At 42.5% G+C, this 25903-nt stretch overlaps 1 protein-coding gene across 1 annotated transcript in view; it reads right to left on the reverse strand.

Moving 5' to 3' along the window:
* Positions 1–1642: 1642 nt before the first annotated feature.
* The window catches only part of LOC140472980 (transducin beta-like protein 3), a 65320-nt gene continuing 41059 nt past the window's right edge, over positions 1643–25903 (reverse strand). Inside the window, exons 19-23 of the mRNA XM_072567548.1 lie at positions 23508–23611; positions 15193–15264; positions 9234–9392; positions 6590–6680; positions 1643–2488 (exon numbers count right to left, since the gene is read on the reverse strand). Coding sequence (XP_072423649.1) covers positions 2107–2488; positions 6590–6680; positions 9234–9392; positions 15193–15264; positions 23508–23611 — 808 coding nt within the window. The 3' untranslated portion in view covers positions 1643–2106. The remainder of the gene's footprint in view (positions 2489–6589; positions 6681–9233; positions 9393–15192; positions 15265–23507; positions 23612–25903) is intronic.

The raw sequence follows: 25903 nt of genomic DNA on the forward strand, positions 1-25903 counted from the left end.
CCTACCTGCAGCCAGCTTGAGAATTAGTCTATTTGAATATGTCTAGAAGCTGCTGTGACAGCTGCCTGAGAATAAGCATTGGATGAGCAATGGTCTTTCTCTTGCCCTGTTACTCAGCGTGGAGCCTTCAATTGCTTCCCATTGCGACTGGCACACAGTAACTTACCGTACAAAATGTAATAGGGTACGACAGGTCTGATCTGTGGTGAAAGGCGCATCTCTTTGGATCAATCACTTTGCAGAATACAGAAACAAACATAACACCTCACCACCACCTTGGTAAGGGTGACTCTGGATGGGCTTTCAATGCTGGCACTGCTAGCGACACACACATATCTCGAGTGAATTTTTAAAAAAACGTTGCCCATCTCTAATTGCCTGACAGAAGATGGCAAGTTGCCATCTTGAAGCACAGCAGTCCATATGATGCAGGTACTCCTACAGTCCTCTTGGGGACTCTCAGGATTTCGACCCAATGAGAGTGTAAGGCACAGCAGTGTGTGGCTGTAGGGAACATGAGCTGCGATGCTCCTCTGTGTCAGCTACCTGATACCTGAAGAACAGCAACCAACATTATCAAAGGCCCCTTCCACCCCAGTTACATTCTCATCTACCCTCTGCCAAAGGGTAGGCAGAAGATATAAAAGTTCGTGTACATTCACGAATAGATTCAATAACAGCTTCTTCTCCCACTGTTACCAATGATCCACTAAGTGGACCTCACAAAGTTTAATGTTGATTTCGCTCTTTGTGCACCATCTCTGTAGCTGTAACGTTGTATTCCTCGCTCACCCAAATGCACTTCATATGGTATGATCTGCATGTACTGCACATAAAACAGAACTTTGCACATGACAATAATAAATCAAATCAAATCAGGTCATAGGTTTGAAGGGTGCAGGTTTTGGATCACAATAACCATTCACTCCCTCTGCCAGTGTGGATCAAGGGGCTACTTTATCCTGGATGGTGTTGAGCTGGAGTGTCATTCAAATGAGTGGAGAGTATTCCTCCTCACTCCTAACTTATGCCCTCTAGATGATGGGTAGGCATTGGACACACAGGGGATGAGTTCCTGCCTGCAGAACTGCTGGCTGCAAAGGTGCTCTTGTGGGCTGATCCAGTTAACTTTGTCACAGCCCTGAAAATGTACTTCAGAAAAGGGTTGGCTGCACAGTGTGATTTCCAAAATAATTTAAAATGGGGGATTGCAATCAATTAAACAAAGGTTGCATTAATTTAGGCTTTCTGAACCAATAAAAAAAGGAAGCAAATAAATAAACTGAAAATGGTGTAAGCACATAAAATCCATATGACAAACAAAATGTCAATCAGAAAGAGAAACATTGCAGCATTCTACCGAAAGCTCTGAAGTGCTACTTATGTGCCACGTGAGAGAGATAATAGAATTACAGTACTGATAACTTGACTAACATGGGGTTCGACAATCTACATTTCAACCACACACAAGGGTTTTGGCTGCAATTTTAAGAACTCCAACTGGGAAGGGTTAGTATTATTTGAGCATAGTTCCCTCAAGGGGATGAATTGGACTAAAAGACCCTCAAGAAATGGGAGGCCCAGACTGAAAACATAATTTCATTGTATATTAATATACATCAACCAATAAAATTCCAAATTCAAACACACATTTCTGGTTTTGAAATATTGATAATTACTGTGCCAAATACAAAACAGTCTTTACGTATTGATAATTATGAAGAGAAACTGTAAAAGATTTATTCAGTATTACGAAAGCAAGCTTATATGGGCTATACTAACACTGCACTTAAATAGTTTTTACAACATTATCAGCACTTTTATCCAGTGATGATTACGTGGGAATTAAATAAGTGTTTAGCATTATGGAGACTTTATTATAAAATTTCAGTTCTCAAATATAAAACCAATCTTTTGTTTTATAAAAAGGCAATACTGCTGCTCTCACAGTAACAAAAAGAATTTGTAACTCAGAATATACATGCCTTAAATCTCTACTTGTTATATCATATGGCTTCAAAGTCAGATCAATTTCATCAAACATACATCAATTAACAAAGGGATTTTACAGAACATCCAAAAGATGACAGCATGTCAGGCACACTGTCACAGCATTAATTCATTGGGAGAGATTGTCTTCTTTCTCACACTGGGCGGTGTTTGCTTTATTTTTCTTACAGATGTCTTTGCTCTTTGTTCACTGGATTTTGTGTCTTCCTCTGAATCACTCTGACTTTCTGCTGCGGGCTTCGAATTCTCTTTGAGGTGCTCACAAGCTGACAGCAGGTGTTTTTGCTTGTGGCCATTTCCACGGTTTGATGCACTACTGTCACTGTCAATATCCACATTTTTCCCAACCTCCTGCTTCTTGCTCCCCTGGGGGCAATCGGATCCTGGAGTAATTGCTGCTTTTCCGGCCCCGATGGCTGCTTTGTCCATTGAAAAGAACGGGTCAATCTCCATGCCCCCAATGTGTATGTCTGAGTCACTGGGAAACAGCAGTTAAACTCTGGTGACAACTAGGCAGTACCAATAACTTGATGAAAAGGTCATTATTATTTAATGAACCTGTTACTTCTATCTGTAATGTTTTAGTACTTTTAACAATCTGTGACCCTCTTAAGCTACCATCAGGAAAGGACTACACTTTTAAATATATATGCTCAGTCACACCTTTGCAATGTTGAGGATGCAACTTTTTAAATACAATATTTAATGCTGCACAGAGTAAAACATCACACCAGGGACTTTGATTCATTAGTTACCACCAAACTATTTTCAGTATCTTACCAATTTTATCCTGAACTTGGTCCCAAGCTCTGGTTTCAGCCCAATGTAATTTTTGTTGAAGTCTTCCGTGCTTACAGACCTGAATTCTACAACTCTCACCCATTATTCAGTTATCTTATAGAAGACCTGACTCGATTAGCTGAGGAACAGAGTTTAAGAGCACGGAGGTTGTGCTGGAACTGTATAAATCATTGGTTAGATCACAGCTACAGAATTTGCAATTGTGGGATCCACATTATAGGAAGATGTGATAGCATCGGAGACGGTGCAGAGGAGATTTACCCAGGGTGTTGCCTGAGCTGGAGCGCTTTAGCTATGAAGAGAAATTGGACAGCCTGGGGCTGTTTTCCTTACTGCATAGGAAACGGAATCAATGCTAAAATTGATTTGAATGAAAATATGAAAGACATAAATAGAGTAGACAGGAGGAGATTTTCCACTTGGTGGAGGGATTATTGTCTGGGGGAGTAGGGGAGAATAAATTTACAGTTTAGAGTCATAGAGATGTACAGCATGGAAACAGATCCTTCGGTCCAACCTGTCCATGCTGACCACATACCCCAACCCAATTTAGTTCCACCTGCCAGTACCCAGCCCATATCTCTCCAAACCTTTCCTATGCAGATGCCTTTAAAATCCTGCAATTGTACCAGCCTTCACCACTTTCTCTGGCAGCCCATCTCACACATGTACCACCCTTTTGCGTGAAAAAGTTGCCCCTTAGGTCTCTTTTATATCTTACCCCTCTTACCCTAAATCTATTCTAGTTCTGGACTTCCCACCTCAGGGAAAAGACCTTGCCTATTTATCCTATCCATGCCTCTCATGATCTTATAAATCTCTATAAGGTTCCAACACTCCAGTGAAAAATGCCCCAGCCTATTCAACCTCTCCCTACTGCTCAAATCCTCCAAACCTGGCACCATCCTTGCAAATATTTTCTGAACCCTTTCAAGTTTCACAACATCTTTCTGATAGGAAGGAGACCAGAATTGCACACAATACTCCAAACACGGCCTAACCAATGTCCTGTACAGCCGAAACACGACCAATTGTACTCAATATTCTGACCAATGAAGGAAAGCATACCAAACGCCTTCTTCACTATCCTATCTACCTGTGACTCCACTTTCAAGGAGCTATGAACCTGCACTCCAAGGTCTTTGTTCAGCAACACTCCCTCAGACCTTACCATTAGGTCCTGCTAAGATTTGCCTTCCCAAAATGCAGCATCTCTCATTTATTTAAATTAAACTCCATCTGACACTCCTCAGCTCATTGGCCTGTCTGATCAAGATCCCGTTGTAATCAGAGGTAACCCTCTTCGCTGTCCATTACACCTCTAATTTTGGTGTGATCTGCAAACTTACTAACTGTACCTCTTAAGCTCACATCCAAATCATTTATATAATTGATCAAAAGTAGTGGACCCAGGCCAAATCCTTGTGGAACTCCACAGGTCATAGGCCTCAAATCTGAAAAACCACCCTCTGTCATCTACCTTTGAACCACTTCTGTATCCAAATGGCTAGTTGTCCCAGTATTCCATGAGATCTAACCTTGCTAACCAGTCTCCTTGTCGAACGCCTGACTGAAGTCCACATAGATCACATCCACTACTCTGCCTCATCAATCCTCTTTGTTACTTCTTCAAAATATTCATTCAAGTTTGTGGGACACGATTTCCCATGCAGAAAGCCATGTTAAATATTCCTCATCAGTACTTGCCTTTCCAAATACATGTGAGGAGACGTGAGGAAGAATTTTTCACCCAGAGGGTAATGGGAATCCAGAACTCACTGCCTATAAGAGTGGTAGATGCAGAAACCCTCATAACATTTAAAAAGTATTTAGATATGCATTTGTGATGACAAGGCACATAAGGCCGAGGGCCAACTGTTGGAAAATGGAATTCGTGTTAGGGGGTCAGTCATGACCAGCACATAATTGATGGGCTGAAGGGCATTATTATGTGCAGTTGACCTCTATGGCTCAAAAATTGCTGTTGTGAAACTTGAGAGAGTTCAAAAAAGATTTACAAGGATGTTGCCGGGGTTGGAGGGTCTGAGTTATAGGGAGAGGCTGAATAGGCTGGGGCTGTTTTCCCTGGAACGTCAGAGGCTGAGGGGTGACCTCATAGAAGTTTATAAAATCATGAGGGACATGGATAGGGTAAATAGACAAAGTCTTTTCCCTGAGGTGGGGGAGTCCAGAACTAGAGGGCATAGGTTTAGGGTAAGAGGGGAAAGATTTAAGAGGGACCTAAGGAACAACATTTTCACGCAGAGGGTGGTATGTGTATGGAATGAGCCACCAAAGGAAGTGGTGGAGGCTGGTACAATTCCAACATTTAAAAGGCATCTGGATGGGTATATGAATAAGAAGGGTTTAGAAGGAAATGGGCCTAGTGCTGGCAAATGGGACCAGATTAGGTTAGGATATCTGGTTGGCATGGACGAGTTGGACCGAAGGATCTGCTTCCGTGCTGTACATCGCTATGAGGCAAAAATCTGGCATGGATTTGGGAGAGCATTCAGAACACAAGTAGAAGGGGAGCATTGAGATGGGACACCAGTTTGCAAGGTCAGAGGGCTTGGAGGCATCTTTTACTTTAAATTCCTTTAGTAACGTGGCAAGGTTAATGGGAACACATCTAATGTTGGGGAAGAAAGGCAGATGCGCCAAGCCAGGGTCTGAGTGAAACCTGATGGGAGGACAGGCTGTGCAGCCAGAGTTGCAACTTTGTAGGAATGTGGGTGAACTGATAGGGATAGCTGATCGGAGTGTCCCAATCTTGGTGATACCGAATGCCACGTACTCCTTACACTTGCCAGAGACAAAGGTGGAAGCAACAGGAAGGAGGTTTGCAATGTAGCTCTCCAGAGATGTTATACCTCAGAGGGTGCACAAGTGATTTACAAGGATGCTGCCAGGGGTTGGAGGTCTGAGCTACAAGGAGACGCTGAACAGGTTGCAGCTATTTTCCCTGGAGTTTTGGAGGATGAGGGGTGACCTAACAGAGGTTTATAAAACCATGAGGGATATGGATAGGTTAAATAGACAAGGTCTTTTCCCTGGGATGGGGGACCCCAAAACTAGAGGGCATAGGTTTAAGGAGAGAGTGGAAAGATTTAAAAGGGATCTAAGGGTCAACTTTTTCACATAGAAGGTGGTGCATGTATGAATGAGCTGCCAGAGGAAGTGGTGGAGGCTGGTACAATTTCAACATTTAAACGGCATCTGGATGGATGAACAGGAAGGGTTTAGAGGGACATGGGCCAAATGCTAGCACATGAGACTAGATCAGATTTGGATATCTGGTCAGCGTGTATAAGTTGTACCAAAGGGTCTGTTGCTGTGCTCCATGACTCTATGAGTGGAACAGCTGAGTATAATCCAGAAAAAGTTATGATTAAAGAATAACTGTGGAGCAGCTTTGCCGGTGATGAACCAGGTCTGACTGCATTTGATGGGCTCCAGCCACATTGAGTGATGGATGCTGTCAGTTGTGAGCCAGGGTTGGAGGAGGGGGGGTTGGTGAAGACAGGTTGTGGAAAACAGCAAATTTTGATGAGACAGTATGCCAAAGGTGAGGTCAGGGATGGAAGACTGCAGATTGTAATTGGTTAAAAAACAATGCTAGAACCTATAAATGGCCTCATGTATTCAACTGAAGGTGCAATTATACCAAGTTACAACATTTTGGAATTAACAGAGTACCTCAAATGTTGCATGCCACTACATCACCAAACAAAGGGTGAACGTTGTGATATTACTGTTATTTATAGCCTGTACTTACCAGGAGCTTCCAGTCAGTCTCATACTCTGCCACATATAGTCCAGAAACATTGAAGCCTGCAACAGTCTATTCACCCTCTGGAAATGTCGCTCTGGAAGCATTCAATAAAAGGCCATGAACTTCACACTAATTAAAACAAAGGAAACTTCATCCCAGATGCTTCCTGGCTTTGCCCATAACTGACAAAGAACTAACATCTCAGGCACACATTGTTTAAATATGAAATAAATGCTTTAATTTTTTAAAAGTTCATTTACAGGATGTGGGTGTTGCTGGCTTGGCCAGCATTTAATACCCATTCCTAATTGCCCAGAGGGCAGTTAAGAGCCAACTACATTGCTGTGGGTCTGGAGTCACATGGAGGCCTAGCCAGGTAAGGATGGCAGTTTCCTTCCCGAAAGGACATTACAGAACCAGATGTTTGTTTCCAATGACTGACATAGTTTGTGGTCATCATTAGACTCTTAATTCCACATTTGTATTGAATTCAAATTCCACCATCAGCTGTGATGGGATTGGAACTGAACAAATTAACAAATTTGAACATAACAATTAACAAACATGAAAAAAATGAGCCAGGTGTAACTATCTGGTGACCCTTTAGAATCAAGGTTTCTCAGCAAAGATGTAGGAGGTGCATTTAGACAAGAGGAATGTAAAAGGCAAGCATCGGATTTAAATCCCAGAGGAACCAGACTGAGAGTAGGGTTGCTTAAAGATCAACAAAGTTGTCTATGTGTTGAGCCTCAGGAGATGGGAGAGATGAGTATTTTGCATTAGTTTTAATGTGGAGGAAGAAATGGAGGCTAGAGAACTAAGGGAGATAAATATTGTTGATGTTTTAAAAACAGGTCACATTACAGAAGAGGATGTACTGGAGAGCTTAGAAAACATAATAGTTGGATAAATCTCCAGGACCTGATCTAATATATCTCAGAACGCTGTGGGAAGTTAGGGAAGAAATTGCGGAATGCCTAGCAGAGATATTTGTCTCACTTATTTGAGGTACTAGAGAATTGGTTGGTGGGCGAATGTTCTGCCCTTATTTAAGAAGGGATGGAAGGAGAAGCCCGGGACTATGGATCTGTGAGCCCGACATCAACGGTGAGTAAGTTGTTTGAGGTGATTCTGAAAGTTGGGATTTACATGCATTTGGAGAGTCAAGGTATGATTTGTGCGCGGGAAATCATGAACTCAAATCACAAAGTTGATCTGAGTTTTTTTGAGGAAGAAGCCTCAACCTTGAGGTTGATGAGGGCAGGTGTTGTTTACATGTACTTTAGTGACGCCTTCGACAAGGTTCAACATGTCAGACATGTTAGATCACATGGGATTCACGGTGAGCTTGCCAATTGGATGTAAATGCGAGCTAATACATTTTGGGAAAACAAAGAAGGGCAGGACATATACAGTTAATGGTAGGGCCCTGGGTAATGTTGTAGGATAGAGAGATCTCGGGGTCCAGGTACATAATTCTTTGAAATCTGTGTCACAGATAGGCAGGGTGGTTAAGAAGGCATTTAGCACGCTTGCCTTTATGGTTTAGGCCTTTGAGTAGAGGAGTCGCAATGTCTGGTTAAAGTTGCACAGAACACTGCTGAGGCCTCTTCTTGAGTACTGTGTGCAGTTCTGGTCACCCTGTAAGGATATCATTAAACTGCAGAGGGTTCAGAAGAAAAAGTTTTCAGGATGTTACCGGGTCTGGAGGGTGAGAGTTACAAGGACAGGCTGGGACTTTTTTTCACTGCAGTGCAGGAGATTGAGGAGTGACCTTATAGAGGTTTATAACATGAGGGGCATAGATACGGTGAAGAGATGAGGTTTTTTCCCTAAGGTTGGGGAGTTCAAAACTAGGGGCATATTTTAAAGGTGAGAGGAGAAAGTTTTTTAAAGGACATGTGAGGCATCTTTTCTTCCACACACAGTAGTTCATGCGGTGCTGGATGCGGGTACAGTTACAACGTTTAAAAGACATTCGGATAAGTCATGAAAGGTAGATTTGGAGGGATATGGGCCAAATGCAGGAAGGTGGGACTATTATAATTTGGGATTATGTTCAACATGGACAAGTCGGACCAAAGGATCTGTTACTGTGCTGTTTGACTCTGTGATTATGTTTTCTGGGTTCTAGCTGACAGCGAAACAGGAAGTCTGATTTGAACCCGATACGAAGAGCTTTCATAGTATTTGTGACCTGATTTATCAACAGGAATCTTTGAACATAGCTCTCTTGAGGTCAAACTAATTGTGTAATACAATAGTGTAAAACAAAACGCTTCTTGTTATAGAATTAAGTCAAGAGGAAGAAAAACAAAACAAAAACAAGCAGGTACAATGAAATGCCTAGTGTTTTCTCAATCTGACTCTTGCTACAAAGTTTCACAAACCAGAATGGGGCACAGACAAAGTCTGGCTTTCAGCTGACTGCCTGCACCCTCCTTTGATGATTCAGTGTCTTACTGGTATTCACTGGGGAGTCCCACACCTGAGGAAGGTGGCACTGAAGGTGAGAAAGCGGAAATAAACTGGCGAACATGAGTACTTCTTTATAAATCATGCAGTCCTTCAACAAAATAGTAAGTTAAAAGATAAAACGCCCAATTACTTCTAAGAAAGAAAACAACAAGGATAATAGTTTAATTACCAGTATAAGGGATTAATCCTTCCAAAGCACCTTTAATCCCATTGTATTGAAGAAGTTGCTCAGGAGTTTCATTTTGTAGGAGGATCTGGACAACACACTGAGCTTCATGGCAGTGTTTAGAATTTGTGTTCCATACAATGCAGAACTTTAACACAGACTCTGAGGAAGATAAAACAAAGGAATCAAAGTCATTTAATGCAAACCGGAAGATATGTGGAGGATGGAAATCAGAAACAAACACAGCAGTTGCTGAAAAAGCTCAGCAGAGGTAGCAGCAACTGCGGAGAGAAGTCAGAGTTAATGGTTCGGGTCCAATGAAGGGTCACCGCACCTGAAACGTTAACTCCGATTTCTCTCCATAGGTGTGCCAGACCTACTGAGCTTTTCCAGCAACTTGTGTTTTGTTATTATTTTAAGATGAAATGCAGTCACTTTGCAGGGAATACAGACTTAGAGAAGAATGACTTTGTAATCATTGACACGGACATACTAGAACTGAACTGCCAGCCCATTGTAAAGGATCAAGGCATTTCACACACAATTACATTCATCTTAAATAGGGCTTTTGTTTCAAAACATACTTCAGCAAGTGGACCCTGTTCATTATACTGACTGCATCTGTAGATCAAATCAACCATCTCTACAAATTTCCACTATTTGCACCAGTTTGCAAATAATCTAAAAGGTTATTAAAACTGGGGTGCAGTGGTAGCATCCCTATCTGCAAGTCAGGAGGCCTGGTTCAGGTCCCACCTGTTCCGGAGGTCTGTAATAAGCTGGTTGATTAGAAAATAGGTTAAAATTAAGCTTCTTTCTGCACAAGAACACCGATGAACATCTTTTAAAAGCCTTAAAAGTTATCTTAAATTTACAAAATAAAACTGACTACTGTACACTATTCTAATTAATAAATCATTCCATATGGCTTCTTAGACAGTCTTTTTCAAAATCAAAATTATGGCGATGGCTGAGACAAAACTGCCCATTTTTATTTAATTTGAATTATTACCAGATAAAAAGCTTTGTTTTGGGTGCAGTACAGGCAGATGGTGCAATACAAAGTGCATTTGGTAATAGAACTGAGGAATACAATGCCACAGCTGCAGAGAAGGTGCACAGAGAGCCAGGTACACATTAAATTTAAAACATTGTGCGATAAATCTAATTTCAGCTTCATTAATAGAATAGTACAGAGTTAAAATTCCTCAGAAATGCTACCTGGGTATACCAGTACCTTTGGTTATAAGCAAGTCTGTTTGCAAAGAAAGGAAACAGTCTTCTTGAAACTAGTTGAACTTGAAGCACAGCTGTTAATAACTGCACCCAAAGCAGGAACTCTGCCAAAATGCTGGGTCACTTAAGGCAAGCCAGACCAAGCATTTTGGCATTAAATCACCAGCTGGGAAGTCAGTAGACAAAGCTGCCATCCCGATTTAGTACCTGGCCTCTCAAATGATAGAAGAGTGCAATTATTTATTTTTACAAACAGCGACAACTGACCACGTTGTCACCATCAACATTCTTTTAGTTTTCTGGTTTTGACAGAAGTGTTAAATATAGAGGCTTCCCTTTCATTTTTACACTTTGATTTCAATGTAAGCTGATCACCAATGCATGACCTAAAGAGAAAGAGGGCTTACAAAAAAAAACTATATGCAACAGGAGTGTCAGTGGTAACTGCATTGTGTGTGGTAGGTATTTTAGCGTCTGCACCTGGACAATTCCATGATATATTTCCGTTAAACTCATTGAACCTTGCTTGCTTACTTACTCAGCCATTCAGGGACAGATAGCTTGGGTGACACACTGGATTCAAAATGTACATCCTAAGCATGATCTGCCTTGACAAATCAATAATAAGCTTGACTAGAAGCCAGAGTTTTCCAGAACAGAAACAGACCCTTCAGCCGAACTCATCCACGCTGACCAGATATCCTAAATTAATCTCGCAGCATTTGGCCTTATCCCTCCAAACCCTTCCTATTCCTAAACCCATGTCTTTTAACAGAATGTAATTGTGCCAGCCTCCACTACTTCCTTTGACAGCTCATTCCACAGCAACATCATTGTAAATCTGTTCTGAACCCTTTCAAGTTTCATAACATCTTTCCAGTAGCAGGGAGAGCAGAATTGAATACAGTATTCCAAAAGCATGCTAACCAATGTCCTGTACAGCCGTAACATGACCTCCCAACTCCCCCCTACTCAATGCATTAGCCAGTGTACCAAGCTCCTTCCCCACCACCATGTCTACATGTGACTCCATCTTCAATGAACTATGAACCTGCATCCAAGGTCTCTTTGTTCAGCAACACTCAGGACCCTACCATTAAGGTGTATAAATCCTGCCCTGGCTTGTCTTACTAAAATGCAGCACCTCACATTTATCTAAATTAAACTTCATCTGCCACTCCTCAGTCCATTGGCCCATCTGATCAAGGTCCCATTGTACTTTGAGGTAACCACCTTCACTGTCCATTAAGCCACCTTTTTTGGTGTCATCTACAAATGTACTAACCATACTCAGGGCATGGTTAGGAACTTGGGACTGAGATATCATAGTAATTACAGAAACAGGGCTCAGGGATGGGCAGAACCAGCAACTTAATGTTCCAGGTTACAAATGGAAGGATAGAAGGGAGGATAGAAAGGGAGGCAAGAGAGGAGGGGGAGTGGCATTTTTGATTGCATTACAGCTGTGCTGAGGGAGGATATTCCCAGAAATACATCCAGGGAAGTTATTTGGGTGGAACTGAGAAATAAAAAAGGGATGATAACTTTATTGGGATTGTATTATAGACTCCCTAATAGTCAGAGGGAAATGGAGAAACAAACTTGTAAGGAGCTCTCAGTTATCTGTAAGAATAATAGGGTGGTTATGGTAGGGCATTTTAACTTTCCAAACATAGACTGGGACTGCCATAGTGTTAAGGATTTAGATGGAGAGGAATTTGTTAAGTGCGTACAAGACAATTTTCTGATTCAGTATGTGGATGTACCTACTAGAGAAGGTGCAAAACTTGACCTTCTCTTGGGAAATGAGGCAGGGCAGGTGACTTAGGTGTCAGTGGGGGAGCACTTTGGGTCCAGCGACCAAAATTCTATTAGATTTAAAATAATGATGGAAAAGGGTAGACCAGATCTAAAAGTTGAAGTTCTAAATTGGAGAAAGGCCAATTTTGACGGTATTAGGCAAGAACTTTCAAAAGCTGATTGGGGGCAGATGTTCGCAGGTAAAGGGACGGCTGGAAAATGGGAAGGCTTCAGAAATGAGATAACAAGAATCCAGAGAAAGTATATTCCCGTCAGGGTGAAAGGAAAGGCTGGTAGGTATAGGGAATGCTGGATGACTAAAGAAATTGAGGGTTTGGTTAAGAAAAAGAAGGAGGCATGTGTAAGGTATAGACAGGATAGATCCAGTGAATCCTTAGAAGAATATAAAGGAAGTAGGAGTATACTTAAGAAGGAAATCAGGAGGGCAAAACGGGGACATGAGATAGTGTTGGCAAATAGAATTAAGGAGAACCCAAAGAGTTTTTACAAATACATTGAGGACAAAAGGGTAACTAGGGAAAGAATAGGGCCCCTCAAAGATCAGCAAGGTGGCCTTTGTGTGAAGCCACAGAAAATGGGGGAGATACTAAATGAGTGTTTTGCATCAGTATTAACTGTGGAAAAGGATATGGAAGATATCGACTGTAGGGAAATAGATGGTGACATCTTGCAAAATGTCCAGATTACAGAGGAGGAAGTGCTGGATGTCTTGAAATGGGTAAAGATGGATAAATCCCCAGGACCTGATCAGGTGTACCCTAGAACTCTGTGGGAAGCTAGAGAAATGATTGCTGGGCCTTTTGCTAAGATATTTGTATCATTAATAGTCACAGGTGAGGTGCCGGAAGACTGGAGGTTGGCTAACGTGGTGCCACTCTTTAAAAAGAGTGGTAAAAGACAAACCAGGGAACTATAGACCTGTGAGCCTGACGTCGGTGGTGGGCAAGTTGTTGGAGGGAATCCTGAGGGACAGGATGTACATGTATTTCGAAAGGCAAGGACTGATTAGGGATAGTCAGCAAGGCATAGTGAATGGGAAATCATGTCTCACAAACATGATTGAGTTTTTTGAGGAAGTAACAAAGAGGATTGATGAGGGCAGAGCGATAGATATGATCTATATGGACTTCAGTAAGGTGTTCAACAAGGTTCCCCACGGGAGACTGTTTAGCAAGGTTAGATCTCATGGAATACAGGGAGAACTAGCCATTTGGATACAGAACTGGCTCAAAGGTAGATGACAGAGGGTGGTGGTGGAGGGTTGCTTTTCAGACTGGAGGCCTGTGACCAGTGGAGTGCTTCGGTGGATAGGCCATGCTAAATTGCCCTTAGTGTCCAGGGATGTGCAGACTGGGTGGGGAAAGATATAAAAGAGACTTACTGGGAATCTTTTTCACACAGAGGGTGGTACGTGTACGGAATGAGCTGCCAGAGGAAGTGGTGGAGGCTGGTACAATTGCAACATTTAAGAGGCACTGAATGGGTATACGAATAGGAAGGGTTTGGAGGGATATGGGCCTGGTGCTGACAGGTGGGACTAGATTGGGTTGGGATATCTGGTAGGCATGGACGGGTTGGACCAAAGGGTCTGTTTCCATGCTGTACATCTCTATGACTCTATCCCTCCCGCATTCACATCCAAATCATTTATATAACTGACAAAAAGCAGTGGATCTTAATTACTGAACCTTGAATATAAAGGTCTAGACTGATACTTCAGTGCAGCACCGAGGAGTGGGAGTGCTGCACTACCACACAAGACAGTTTTTTGATGAGATGTTAAACAGAGGGTCTCAGGTGGGTATAAAGATCTCCTGATACTAGTTCAAGGAGAATCTGAGACAACATTCATCTCTCAACCAATAACACTACAACAGATTACTGGATATTGCTCAAAACATCCCTACAGTGCCGATGCAGGCCATTCAGCCCATCAAGTCCAGACCAACTCTCCAAAGAGCAGCTACCCAGACCCTTCTCCCTCCCCTATCTCCATTACCCTGCATTTTCCATGGCCAACCTACCCAGCCTGCACATCCCTGGACACTAAGGGCAATTTAGCATGGCCTATCCACTGAAGCTACATATCTTTGGATTGTGGGAGGAAACCAGAGCACTCGCAGGAGAACGTGCAAACTCCACAGACAGTTGTCCAAGGCTGGAATCGCACCCATGTGCCTGCTGCTGGGAGACAGCTTTGCTAACCACTGAGCCACCCCAGATTAACTCTCTCATTACTGGTCACAGACAGAACTTGGTATGTCCTGAGGTTGTTTACAGTGTGAGACAAGTTTGTTGCTTGACTACTTTAACCAGAAGAAAGAGTTTCTATTGAATTCCATAACCATTTATATACCTTGATTAGATCACCACTCTTCCTCCTGAACTCAATGGAGTTTAAAGGTATGTAAATATCCTCATTCCCAAAACTGATCAATATTCCAGCTGACGTCAGAACAAGGCTCTATATAGCTAAAGCCCCACTTTTGAACAGAAAGCCCCTTGAAACAAAGGCCAATACTTTATTAGACTTTAATGATTACTTTTTGTAGCTTTGTACTAGTTTGAGAAAACAGTTCACCACCACCTTCACATGGGCATGTAGAGATGGGCAATAAATACTGGTCCAGCGAATGGTGCCCACATCCCATGGAAGAGTTTTATCATTGAAGTGACAGCAATGTGTCGACAGAGCTTTGGCACAGCCAAACGATTTAGGTGGCTGAATCTCTTGCCAAATGAAACAATTTCTCTCTCTTGGATACAAAGTGGATAACCACGAACAACCCATGTTGAACTGTGACCCAATCACTTAGAGGCCTTTGCAACCTTCTTGTAATTGGCATATTCTGTTTAAATTTTACATCTGGTACCAGTCCAACTTTGTCAATGAGAATACTCATACCTTTCTGATCTTGTCGCAACTTGAGGATTGTTGATTCCAGCCTTTCACGTCCTTTAGCTTCACCAAATATAGCTATGGAAAAAGAACAAATAATTACTTTACATTAATATAATTATATTTCATATGCACAATATTTTGAAATAGGATTTATTTTCTTCCTGCAGTAAGAAATCATTGCTTAACATGTCACCTATAACTTGTATGATTTCAATTTTATTTACATCTAAATTTATAAAGTTAACAAAACAATAACTTTAGAAATCCACTGTTTAATGTTTAGGTCTGAATTATAATTTTAGACTTACAATATTTCTATAATATAAATTTCACTAGTTGTAATAAACCAACAGATGTGAAACTAGGCTTGAAAGATTATGTTCTTTAATCAATGTGCCAGTCAGAGACTTCAACCTGGACCTTCTGGCCCAGAGGTAGGGTCAAACCTGCCGTGCCACTGACAGTGGTCACTGGCGAGATGTCGGCAAGCTGTTTTTAACCTGATTGAAAGACGCAATGTGTAACCTATAGTTTGGTCAGGAATATACAAGACTTGTTGGTTGGCAATTGTACCATGTCTCCATCAGGTGCATTTCTGTGAGCTTTCTAAAAAAGCAGGAAGGAGATACCACTGAATTTATCTAAAGCTGTATTTACAATCCTTGGGACCACACAATCGCTAAACTATACATTGTTCAATAAACAATTCACTCTGGAGTTTTAATTTAATTCATTCATGGGATGGGAACATTACACTGGGTTCTAAGTTGGGAAGAGTAGGATTGTCTACAGGAATGTTACCCACAGAGACTATCTATTGCAAACACTGGAAAATTGTGTCACCTGGTTAAGAGAATTTGCTTAATCAGATTAAACTTTCATCTTTCAGTCAGCTGTGTCACAGTTTTCCACTTCAGGTCAATGGAGAAAGTGGGAGATATATCTCTATAAGAGACTGATAAAATTGGAAAGTGTTATCAGAGTACCCATACTCTCAAACTTCTTCAGCCTCTCTACATATCTGATTCAAATGACCCTGTAACTTAAAGCTTTTCTTAAAATGATGTCCAGTTTTGAACATAAAGGAATGTACATGCCAGAAATTATCTTTGCAAGTCAGAAAGGAAAAAATACCACCTGGTCAACATTAGGCTGGACACTGAGGCCAGTTCTGGGTTTGGACCTCTGATTGTTGACTGCAAAGTTGTAGGCCATCCTAGTGTTACTCACAATTTGGAGATGGTGAAAAATTGGCAAGGTCCCATCCAGACCCAACTCCCAATCCTTCTTCCCTTTCACAACATCAATCCATGTCACTCTGGAGGAACACTTCTCCCTTCTGGTCAGACAAGAATAAACAATGGGGCCTTCGCCGGAATTGCTCAAGACCCAGTGCCAAAAAAGCCAGTGAGGGTGATTCTCATGTCCCTCACTTGTATCTGAAAGTTGCAAAAAAAAAAGGTCCCAAAGCTGCTCGATGTCCCTGTTTAACAGAGTTTGTTAGCCTGTCACTCGCTGGAGACAAGAACTGCTTGAAAATGCAGCAAGCAGACTTTAAACATTGATGAGAAAGCCAAGGTCTATTTTCTGAATTTTGTTTTCAGATAAGAAATGGGCAGCCAAAAGGTGAAAAGCATCTTTATGTCTCCTAATACCTCTGAACTAAAAGCACGATGTCCCCATTATCTCGACTGTTGATATAATTAGCCCTGCTGTCCATATTTATATCACGCTCCATCGATTCAACATCCCATCAAAACTAAGCTGCTTTTCCCTCCCCTTGCTCAAGTTCAATCATTCCTAACTCCTAGAACTTCATAGCTAGGTGATTCTTTCACTACAACCCACAGTCATGTCATAGGAGGTAATAAAGCCGAGATAAATCTCAAAGCCAGTAGCAGAAATGACAACCTTCCCTCAAAATGAACTTCAATCTGTCCAGACCAATGATCTTCCCAGTAGATGTTCCACAGCAACTGGCATTTAATGTCATAACAAAGCCAATAACTGTGGCAAAATGGTGATGATACCAATCATAAAGCGTGCAGTGCCAAACCAGTGAATCAAATGGTTAAAAAAAACACAAATGTATGTGACTTGGAACTCATAGAGTGGTAAGAGATTAAGCTAATCATTTTTGGCTAAGTCACCAGGGAATGAGTGTTTTTCATTTCAATTTAAGTATCTGTCGTGGTTGATTCTGCACAAGTTCGGAAGCTGCAGTCTGACCATCGCCACCCTTTCCAATACTCTTGCATTGTCTCCTCTAGACTCCCTTTGTTTCAAGACTCATTTTCCTCTTGGGCTGAGCTCCACTGAATAATGATAAGCATCATTCAGAGTACTTTCAATAAACACAGCAGAGCCTTGGGCTTGATAGAAAACATTAAACATGGTTACGTTTGACAACCTGACCCAGACTTTTGGTGCCATCAGAACAGTAGATAAGGAAGAATGAACAAATACCTTGTACTTTTAAAAAAATGCGTTCACTCCTGGAATGTGAGCATTGTAGATATGGTTAATATTGGTTGCCAATTCCTAATTGTCCTTGAGGTGACTGTGCTGAGCTGCCTTCTCACACCAATGCAGTCCTGTGAGGGCACCCACAGTGGTGTGAGGAAGTGAGTTCCATAGTTTTGACCCAGCGACAGTAAAGGAATGGTGACACAATTCCAGATCAGGGTGATTTGCAGCTTGGAGGCAAAATTGCAGGCCGTGGTGTTACCATAAATCTGCTGCCCTTGTCTTTCTATAGATGATAGAGGTCACAGGTGCTGTCATAAAGGTGGAGTTCTCCAAATGCTTTTGACACAGTGGCACGTGAAGGACTGTGCACTAATTAAGTCTTCACTGTGCCAAAGGCAATATTGAGAGTTGGCTTGACAAACTGCAGTTTTAACGGGACCGCTTCCAAGAGGAACTCTCAGGTCCTTGCATAGAAATCCAAGCCAACATGTAGGTACAATGAACAATTAGGAAGGCACATGGTATATTAGATTTTAGTGTAAAGGGCTTGGAGTATAAAATTAAAGAGGTCTTGCTACAATTTTACTCTACCTAAGTGAGGCCAGACCTGGGGTACTCCACAGTTTGGACTCCTGACTTAAGGAAGGACATACTTAGCCTAGGCAAGACAAAGATTGGTTCTTAAGATGAACGTACCGTTCAGTGATGAGATTGAGTAGAATGGATCTGGAGTTGCCAAGGTTCAGCACAGTGAGGAACCATAGAACACTGTGCAAGGACAGAAACCAGATGTTGATGGGCTGTCTCTTCTGGATATAGAGTGTAAAAGCAGTAACAGTGGCTGAAGGACCTGAACTTAAGGGAATTTCTATTTGCCAGGATTTGGTGTTGGAGAGACTGTTAGGTCTGAAGGTTGATAAGTCTCCGGGACCTGATGGCCTGCATCCCAGGGTACTGAAGGAGGTGGCTCGGGAAATCGTGGATGCGCTGGTGATTATTTTCCAGAGTTCAATAGAATCGGGGTTGGTTCCTGAGGATTGGAGGGCGGCTAATGTTGTGCCACTTTTTAAGAAGGGTGGGCGGGAGAAAGCAGGAAATTATAGACCAGTTAGTCTGACCTCAGTGGTGGGAAAGATGCTGGAGTCTATTATAAAGGATGAAATTACGGCACATCTGGATAATAGTAACAGGATAGGACAGAGTCAGCATGGATTTATGAAGGGGAAATCATGCTTGACTAATCTTCTTGAATTTTTTGAGGATGTAACTCGGAAGATGGACGAGGGGGATCCAGTGGATGTACTGTACCTGGACTTTCAGAAAGCTTTTGATAAAGTCCCACACAAGAGGTTAGTGAGTAAAATTAGGGCGCACGGGATTGGGGGCAGATTGGATAGAGAATTGGTTGGCTAATAGGAAACAAAGGGTAGTGATTAACGGCTCCATTTCGAAATGGCAGTGGGGTACCGCAGGGATCCGTGCTGGGACCGCAGCTTTTTACAATATATGTAAATGACATAGAAGATGGTATCAGCAATAACATTAGCAAATTTGCTGATGACACAAAGCTAGGTGGTAGGGTGAAATGTGATGAGGATGTTAGGGGATTACAGGGTGACCTGGACAAGTTAGGTGAGTGGGCAGATGCATGGCAGATGCAGTTTAATGTGGATAAATGTCTGGTTATCCACTTTGGTGGCAAGAACAGGAAGCAGATTACTACCTCAATGGTATCAAATTAGGTAAAGGGGCTGTTCAGAGAGATCTGGGTGTTCTTGTCCACCAGTCAATGAAGGCAAGCATGCAGGTACAGCAGGTCGTGAAGAAGGCTAATAGCATGCTGGCCTTCATAACAAGAGGGATTGAGTATAGAAGCAAAGAGGTGCTTCTGCAGCTGTACAGGGCCCTGGTGAGACCACACCTGGATACTGTGTACAGTTCTGGTCTCCAAATTTGAGGAAAGACATTCTGGCTATTGAGGGAGTGCAGCGTAGGTTCACGAGGTCAATTCCTGGAATGGCAGGATTGCCTTACACGGAAAGACTGAAGCGACTGGGCTTGTATACCCTTGAGTTTAGAAGACTGAGAGGGGATCTGATTGAAACGTATAGGATTATGAAAGGACTGGACACTCTGGCAGGAGGGAACATATTTCCGTTGATGGGGGAGTGCCAAACCAGAGGACACAACTTAAAAATACGGGGTAGACCATTTAGGACAGAGATGAGGAGAAACTACTTCACCCAGAGAGTGGTGGCTGTGTGGAATGCTCTGCCCCAGAGGGCAGTGGAGGCCCAGTCTCTGGATTCTTTTAAGAAAGAATTGGATAGAGCTCTTAAAGATAGTGGAGTCAAGGGGTATGGAGATAAGGCTGGAACAGGATACTGATTAGGAATGATCAGCCATGATCATATTGAATGGCAGTGCAGGCTCGAAGGGCAGAATGGCCTACTCCTGCATCTATTGTCTATTGTCTACCATACTGTCAGGTTAAGAGTTCAGCCATTTAGGTTTGAGATGAGGAGAAATTCTTCCTTCAGAAGATTGTGCTCTTTGAAACATAGCCTAACGAGGCTCAGCGTGTCGAGTGTGCACAGGGCTGAGATCAGTACGTTTTCAGACTTTGTTCGAATAGATTGGGAAAAGCAGAGCTGAGGGAGAAAATCAGACCTGACTGTAATGAGTGCTCCAGAAGACTAAACGGGCTATAGGTGCAAATCCTGCTCGAGCTCTTATATTCTTCAGATAGTGTTGTGCTGTGAGACAGAACTGGCTGAGAGTGGGAGAGGCTGTGGGGAAATGTGCTTCAGGTCATCAAAACCAAGTTGAGCATCATTAACATTCAAGCATTTAGACTTGTACTAAGATACATGCAGTTAGAATGAGGGGTCAACTGCTCAAATTGAAAACATGGATTAAGCAATGTTATCCTCCTTAGCGAATTGGTAATCTATTGAACAACATCCCAAAACGGCTTGGGAGGACTGACTGCTTACTGCTGCTATGGACCAGAACAAACCTCCTCAAAAACGTATCAGAGAGTACCTAGATCCTAAATTTTATCTTATTTAAAGGCAAGTGTAAGGTGTTATGTCCCACACGTGATTCGATTGGTCAAACTCCTAGCTTTAAGCAAAATACACTTTAATGACATCACAGCTAAAATACAAACAAAAAAAAAAGTTGGCGTACATATTTCAATCAGACTTCAAGTTAACAAAATAACATAATTAACTACTATTCATCAACTATTCCAATGTGGCAGCATCCCATAAACACAAAGGCAAATTCAGCAAAATGGATTTCCCACACTTGCTATCTCCTCCAATCCAGAAGAAGGAACACTGACAGATTGAATCCCACAGCAGAGAGAGATCTCAAGCTTTCTGCAGCAGCAGTAGAGAGAGTACTGTATCCAGCAATTTCAAGAACCCCAACTTCATCAACTGAAAGCAAGATCTAAAAACCTAACTCCACTCATTCAAACTTTTGTCTAATTTTGTTTTAAAACCTCTGCTTCCCATGGAGCAGACACCTCAGCACCAGGTTTATAACTTACCTGTTGTTGTGGTTCTGTTCGCCGAGCTGGGAATTTGTCTTGCAAACGTTTCGTCCCCTGTCTAGGTGACATCCTCAGTGCTTGGGAGCCTCCTGTGAAGCGCTTCTGTGCTCTTTCTTCCGGCATTTATAGTGGCCTGTCTCTGCCGCTTCCGGTTGTCAGTTTGAGCTGTCCGCTGTAGTGGCCAGTATATTGGGTCCAGGTCGATGTGTTTGTTGATAGAGTCTGTGGATGAGTGCCATGCCTCTAGGAATTCCCTGGCTGTTCTCTGTTTGGCTTGCACTATAATGGTAGTGTTGTCCCAGTCGAATTCATGTTGCTTGTCGTCTGCGTGTGTGGCTACTAAGGATAGCTGGTCGTGTCGTTTCGTGGCTAGTTGGTGTTCGTGTATACGGATCGTTAACTGTCTTCCTGTTTGTCCGATGTAGTGTTTTGTGCAGTCCTTGCATGGGATTTTGTACACTACATTAGTTTTGCTCACGTTGGGTATCGGGTCCTTCGTTCTGGTGAGTTGTTGTCTGAGCGTGGATGTTGGTTTGTGTGCTGTTATGAGTCCTAGTGGTCGCAGTAGTCTGGCTGTCAGTTCAGAAATGCTCCTGATGTATGGTAGTGTGGCTAGCCCTTTGGGTTGCGGCATGTCCTCGTTCCGTTGTCTCTCCCTTAGGCATCTGTTGATGAAATTGCGAGGGTATCCGTTTTTGGCGAATACTTTGTATAGGTGTTCCTCTTCCTCTTTTTGTAGTTCTCACCAGAACTACAAAAAGAGGAAGAGGAACACCTATACAAAGTATTCGCCAAAAACGGATACCCTCGCAATTTCATCAACAGATGCCTAAGGGAGAGACAACGGAACGAGGACATGCCGCAACCCAAAGGACTAGCCACACTACCTTACATCAGGAGCATTTCTGAACTGACAGCCAGACTACTGTGACCACTAGGACTCATAACAGCACACAAACCAACATCCACGCTCAGACAACAACTCACCAGAACGAAGGACCCGATACCTAACATGAGCAAAACTAATGTCGTGTATAAAATCCCATGCAAAGACTGCACAAAACACTACATCGGACAAACAGGAAGACAGTTAACGATCCGTATACACGACCACCAACTAGCCACGAAACGACACGACCAGCTATCCTTAGTAGCCACACACGCAGACGACAAGCAACATGAATTCGACTGGGACAACACTACCATTATAGTGCAAGCCAAACAGAGAACAGCCAGGGAATTCCTAGAGGCATGGCACTCATCCACAGACTCTATCAACAAACACATCGACCTGGACCCAATATACCGGCCACTACAGCGGACAGCTCAAACTGACAACCGGAAGCGGCAGAGACAGGCCACTATAAATGCCGGAAGAAAGAGCACAGAAGCGCTTCACAGCAGGCTCCCAAGCACTGAGGATGTCACCTAGACAGGGGATGAAACGTTTGCAAGACAAATTCCCAGCTCGGCGAACAGAACCACAACAACGAGCACCCGAGCTACAAATCTTCTCCCAAACTTATAACTTACCTTTTACAGAACCAGAACAGAACAACTTTCTTTACCATCACACAACCCTCTGAACTGTGGTTAGATACATCTTTGGAAAGTGAGAAATCATGGCTGAAGAAAAGCAGGATTTTGGTTGGAACCAAAGGTTTTGAAGCCTCCTCAGATTTGCCTGTTCATATATATTTGAGGGTTTGGAGCAGGATCTGGACAAAGGAGGTCTCTATCTTTCTATTGTCAATCCCCAGAGAAGTGAGAATATAAAAGGACCTGATGGTTTTTTAAAGGAGGTATAAATATGTAAAAGATCCTGGGGGACTTGAAGAAAAAGCAGAGTTTGCTTAGCATTGTGGCTAACTCTCATTTCTCCCAATATCACCAACACTGACTATTCATCTGTGAACAAACATTGATCAGTGATATTAATTCAGCATGAATTCAATGGCTACAAAGCAACTTTGAGAAACTCTGAAGCTGCGTGGGGCTTTCATCTCCAGGCTCTGTAATATAGTTCAGATTTTGGGTCTTTCCAAGTTACATGTGGTTGCCAAAATGCTGACTGATCACCTTTGTATCAAATGTCATTTTTGGATTTGGAGGTGGGTTTTTGCAAGCCAGATTATCTTCCTGCCACTAACCCTCTTTGTTTGTCTGGGCTGGGCACTGCATCGGGTACATGCTGGCTTGCCTAGACCAGTGGCCGGGCTCATTCACAGCAGTGAGTTTCACAGAACAAACAAAAGCAATGATAATAAGACTTCAATGCTGTGTTTACCTTTAATGACCGTAAGCACAGTCTGAGGTTGGTCCAAAGAAATTGCCAATCCCAAAGCCTTCACATATTTCTTCTCGTGCATTAAATTAGATAATTCTTGGTGCCTTAAAATAGAAAAAAAGATCAACTTTACTGATATAATTGCAAGTGTAATTGTTTTAGCCTAGTCAATGTTGACTAAAACATTTAAAACCAGAAATGTATATGGCATTTTCATGTTGAAAAGGTTGTCCTTTGTGATGGCTCAAACAAATGTCATCAATTTTAAACAGTTACAAAAGTACAAAACCATCAACAACTTAACACCCAGGTCCCAAAGTCTTCCTCTAGTTCCTACCCCTTGCTGCCCTATCAATGAAATCAAAAGGTCTCTATTTCTTCAATAATTTGAGGAAAACCTACAATTCTTCATCACTAATGAATGAATGAGCAAGCAAATTTTTGAAAAGCGTTAAATTAAGACCTCACAGGTTTAATCCTGTTTTGCATTCTGATCAAAATACAATGGCAGGCAACTGATAATATCATTTTCATAATGTCATGATGAATGTCAAATAAGTCAATGATTGGCTTAACTATGACCAAAGTATTTCTTCTGCATGACTTAATTCCACCCAGAAAAACAGGATAAATAAAAACTGTGGTGCCTCCCTTGTCAAACAATATCAAAACAAGACTTCAGGAGAAGTGTATTCTAAACTAAAACAATACAACGGATGACACAATCTATGCAATGTTAAGCAATGAGTTCAAATCATCGTGCAATCTTTACAATGCCTGAACCACCAATGTAATGTGGATCAATATGCAATCTCATGTATAAATCACTGTCAGCGCTTCTGTAGAAAGCACTACAATTAGCGCTAATATTCCTAACTTAGGGAAGGCAAAATTTTCATTCCTGTCCCTCATTATTATTCTGTGATGTCTTTGTCATAAGATGTACTGATGAAGCTGTTAGGAATTACTGGGACAGACTCATGGTGAGTAACCTGCCAACAGTCTCTGCCTAGGCTAACACTTCAAACCTATAAGTGGCTGCCATTTGAAATGATATATTGAGCTCATACACTAACAATCAGAATCTCTCACAGAAGAAAGGGCACGACAGAAGAAAAACTAGAAACAAAAGCAGAAATGGCTGGATAGGCTCAGCAGTTTTGGCAGCATCTGTGCAGAGAAAGCAGAGTTAACATTTTGGGTCCACTGACCCTTCTTCAGAACTGATGGTAGCCAGGAGAAAGTTCGTTTTTCTGTAGAAGATGTGGTGCGGGGAGGGGTAAAGAGTAAGCAATAGGTAGGGATGGAGCCCAAAGAGAGAGAAGAACAATTGGACAGACAAAGGATAACGATCAGTCGAGGAGAATGGGAATGGCCACTAATGGAGACTATTAGTGGCTAATAGTGGGTTGTGTATATTAGCAGACCATGTGATAACACGGCCTGGTGTGTGGGGTAAGGAAATGGGAGAAGGTGCCTCAGGCCTTAAAACTGTTGAACTCAGTATTGAGCCCAGAAGTCTGTAGAGTTCCCAGGTGGAAAATGAGGTGCTGTCCTTCCAGCTTATACTGAGCTTTGCCGGAGCACTGCAGCAAGCCTGAGACAGAGATATCAGTCAGGAAACGGGGTGTGTTGAAGTGGCAGGCAACTGGAAGCTCAGGTTTTTTTTTGTGCACAGAACATAGATGTTCCGTGAAGCAGTCCACCCAGGCTATACTTTACTTCCCCAATGTTTAGGAGACCACTTTTGTGAGCAGTGAATGCAGTAGATTAGATTGAATGAAGAGCAGGCAAAGGCTGCTTCTCCTGGAGGGTGTGCTTGGGCCTTTGGATCTGAGGAGGGAGGAAGTAAACAGGCTGGGAATACACCTTCTACATGGAAGCTGCCGTGAGGCTGTGGGGAGTGGACTAAGGTGTCCCAGAGGGAACAGCTCTTGCGGAAAGCTGACAAGAGAAAGAAGGGGAATGTGAGTCTGGTGGTAGCATCTCGCTGGAGTTGGCAGAAATGGGGTTTAATGATCACATGGATGTGGATGCTATAGGAGGATAAAGGGGGTGGTCCTATCACTGTTGCGGGAGGGAAGAGAGAGGATGAGTGCTGAAGTGTGGGAGATGGGTCAGACCCACGCGAGGGTCCTGTCAACTACAGTGATCGGAACAGATGCGACGGAGATGGAGGAACTGGGAAAATGGAATAGAGTCTTTACAGGAAGGAGGGCATGAGGACGTATAGTCAAGATAACCGTGGGAGTCGGTTGGGTTATTGTGGATTTTGGTGGCCAGCTTAACCACAAAAATGGAAACGGAGATGTTGAGGAAGCAAAGGGAGGAGTCGGAGATGGACCAGATGAAGGTGAGAGTGGGATGGAAATTGGAAGCAAAATTGATAAACTTTT

This window comes from Chiloscyllium punctatum, unplaced genomic scaffold, assembly GCF_047496795.1.
Source record: "Chiloscyllium punctatum isolate Juve2018m unplaced genomic scaffold, sChiPun1.3 scaffold_486, whole genome shotgun sequence".
NCBI classification, from domain to species: Eukaryota; Metazoa; Chordata; class Chondrichthyes; order Orectolobiformes; family Hemiscylliidae; genus Chiloscyllium; species Chiloscyllium punctatum.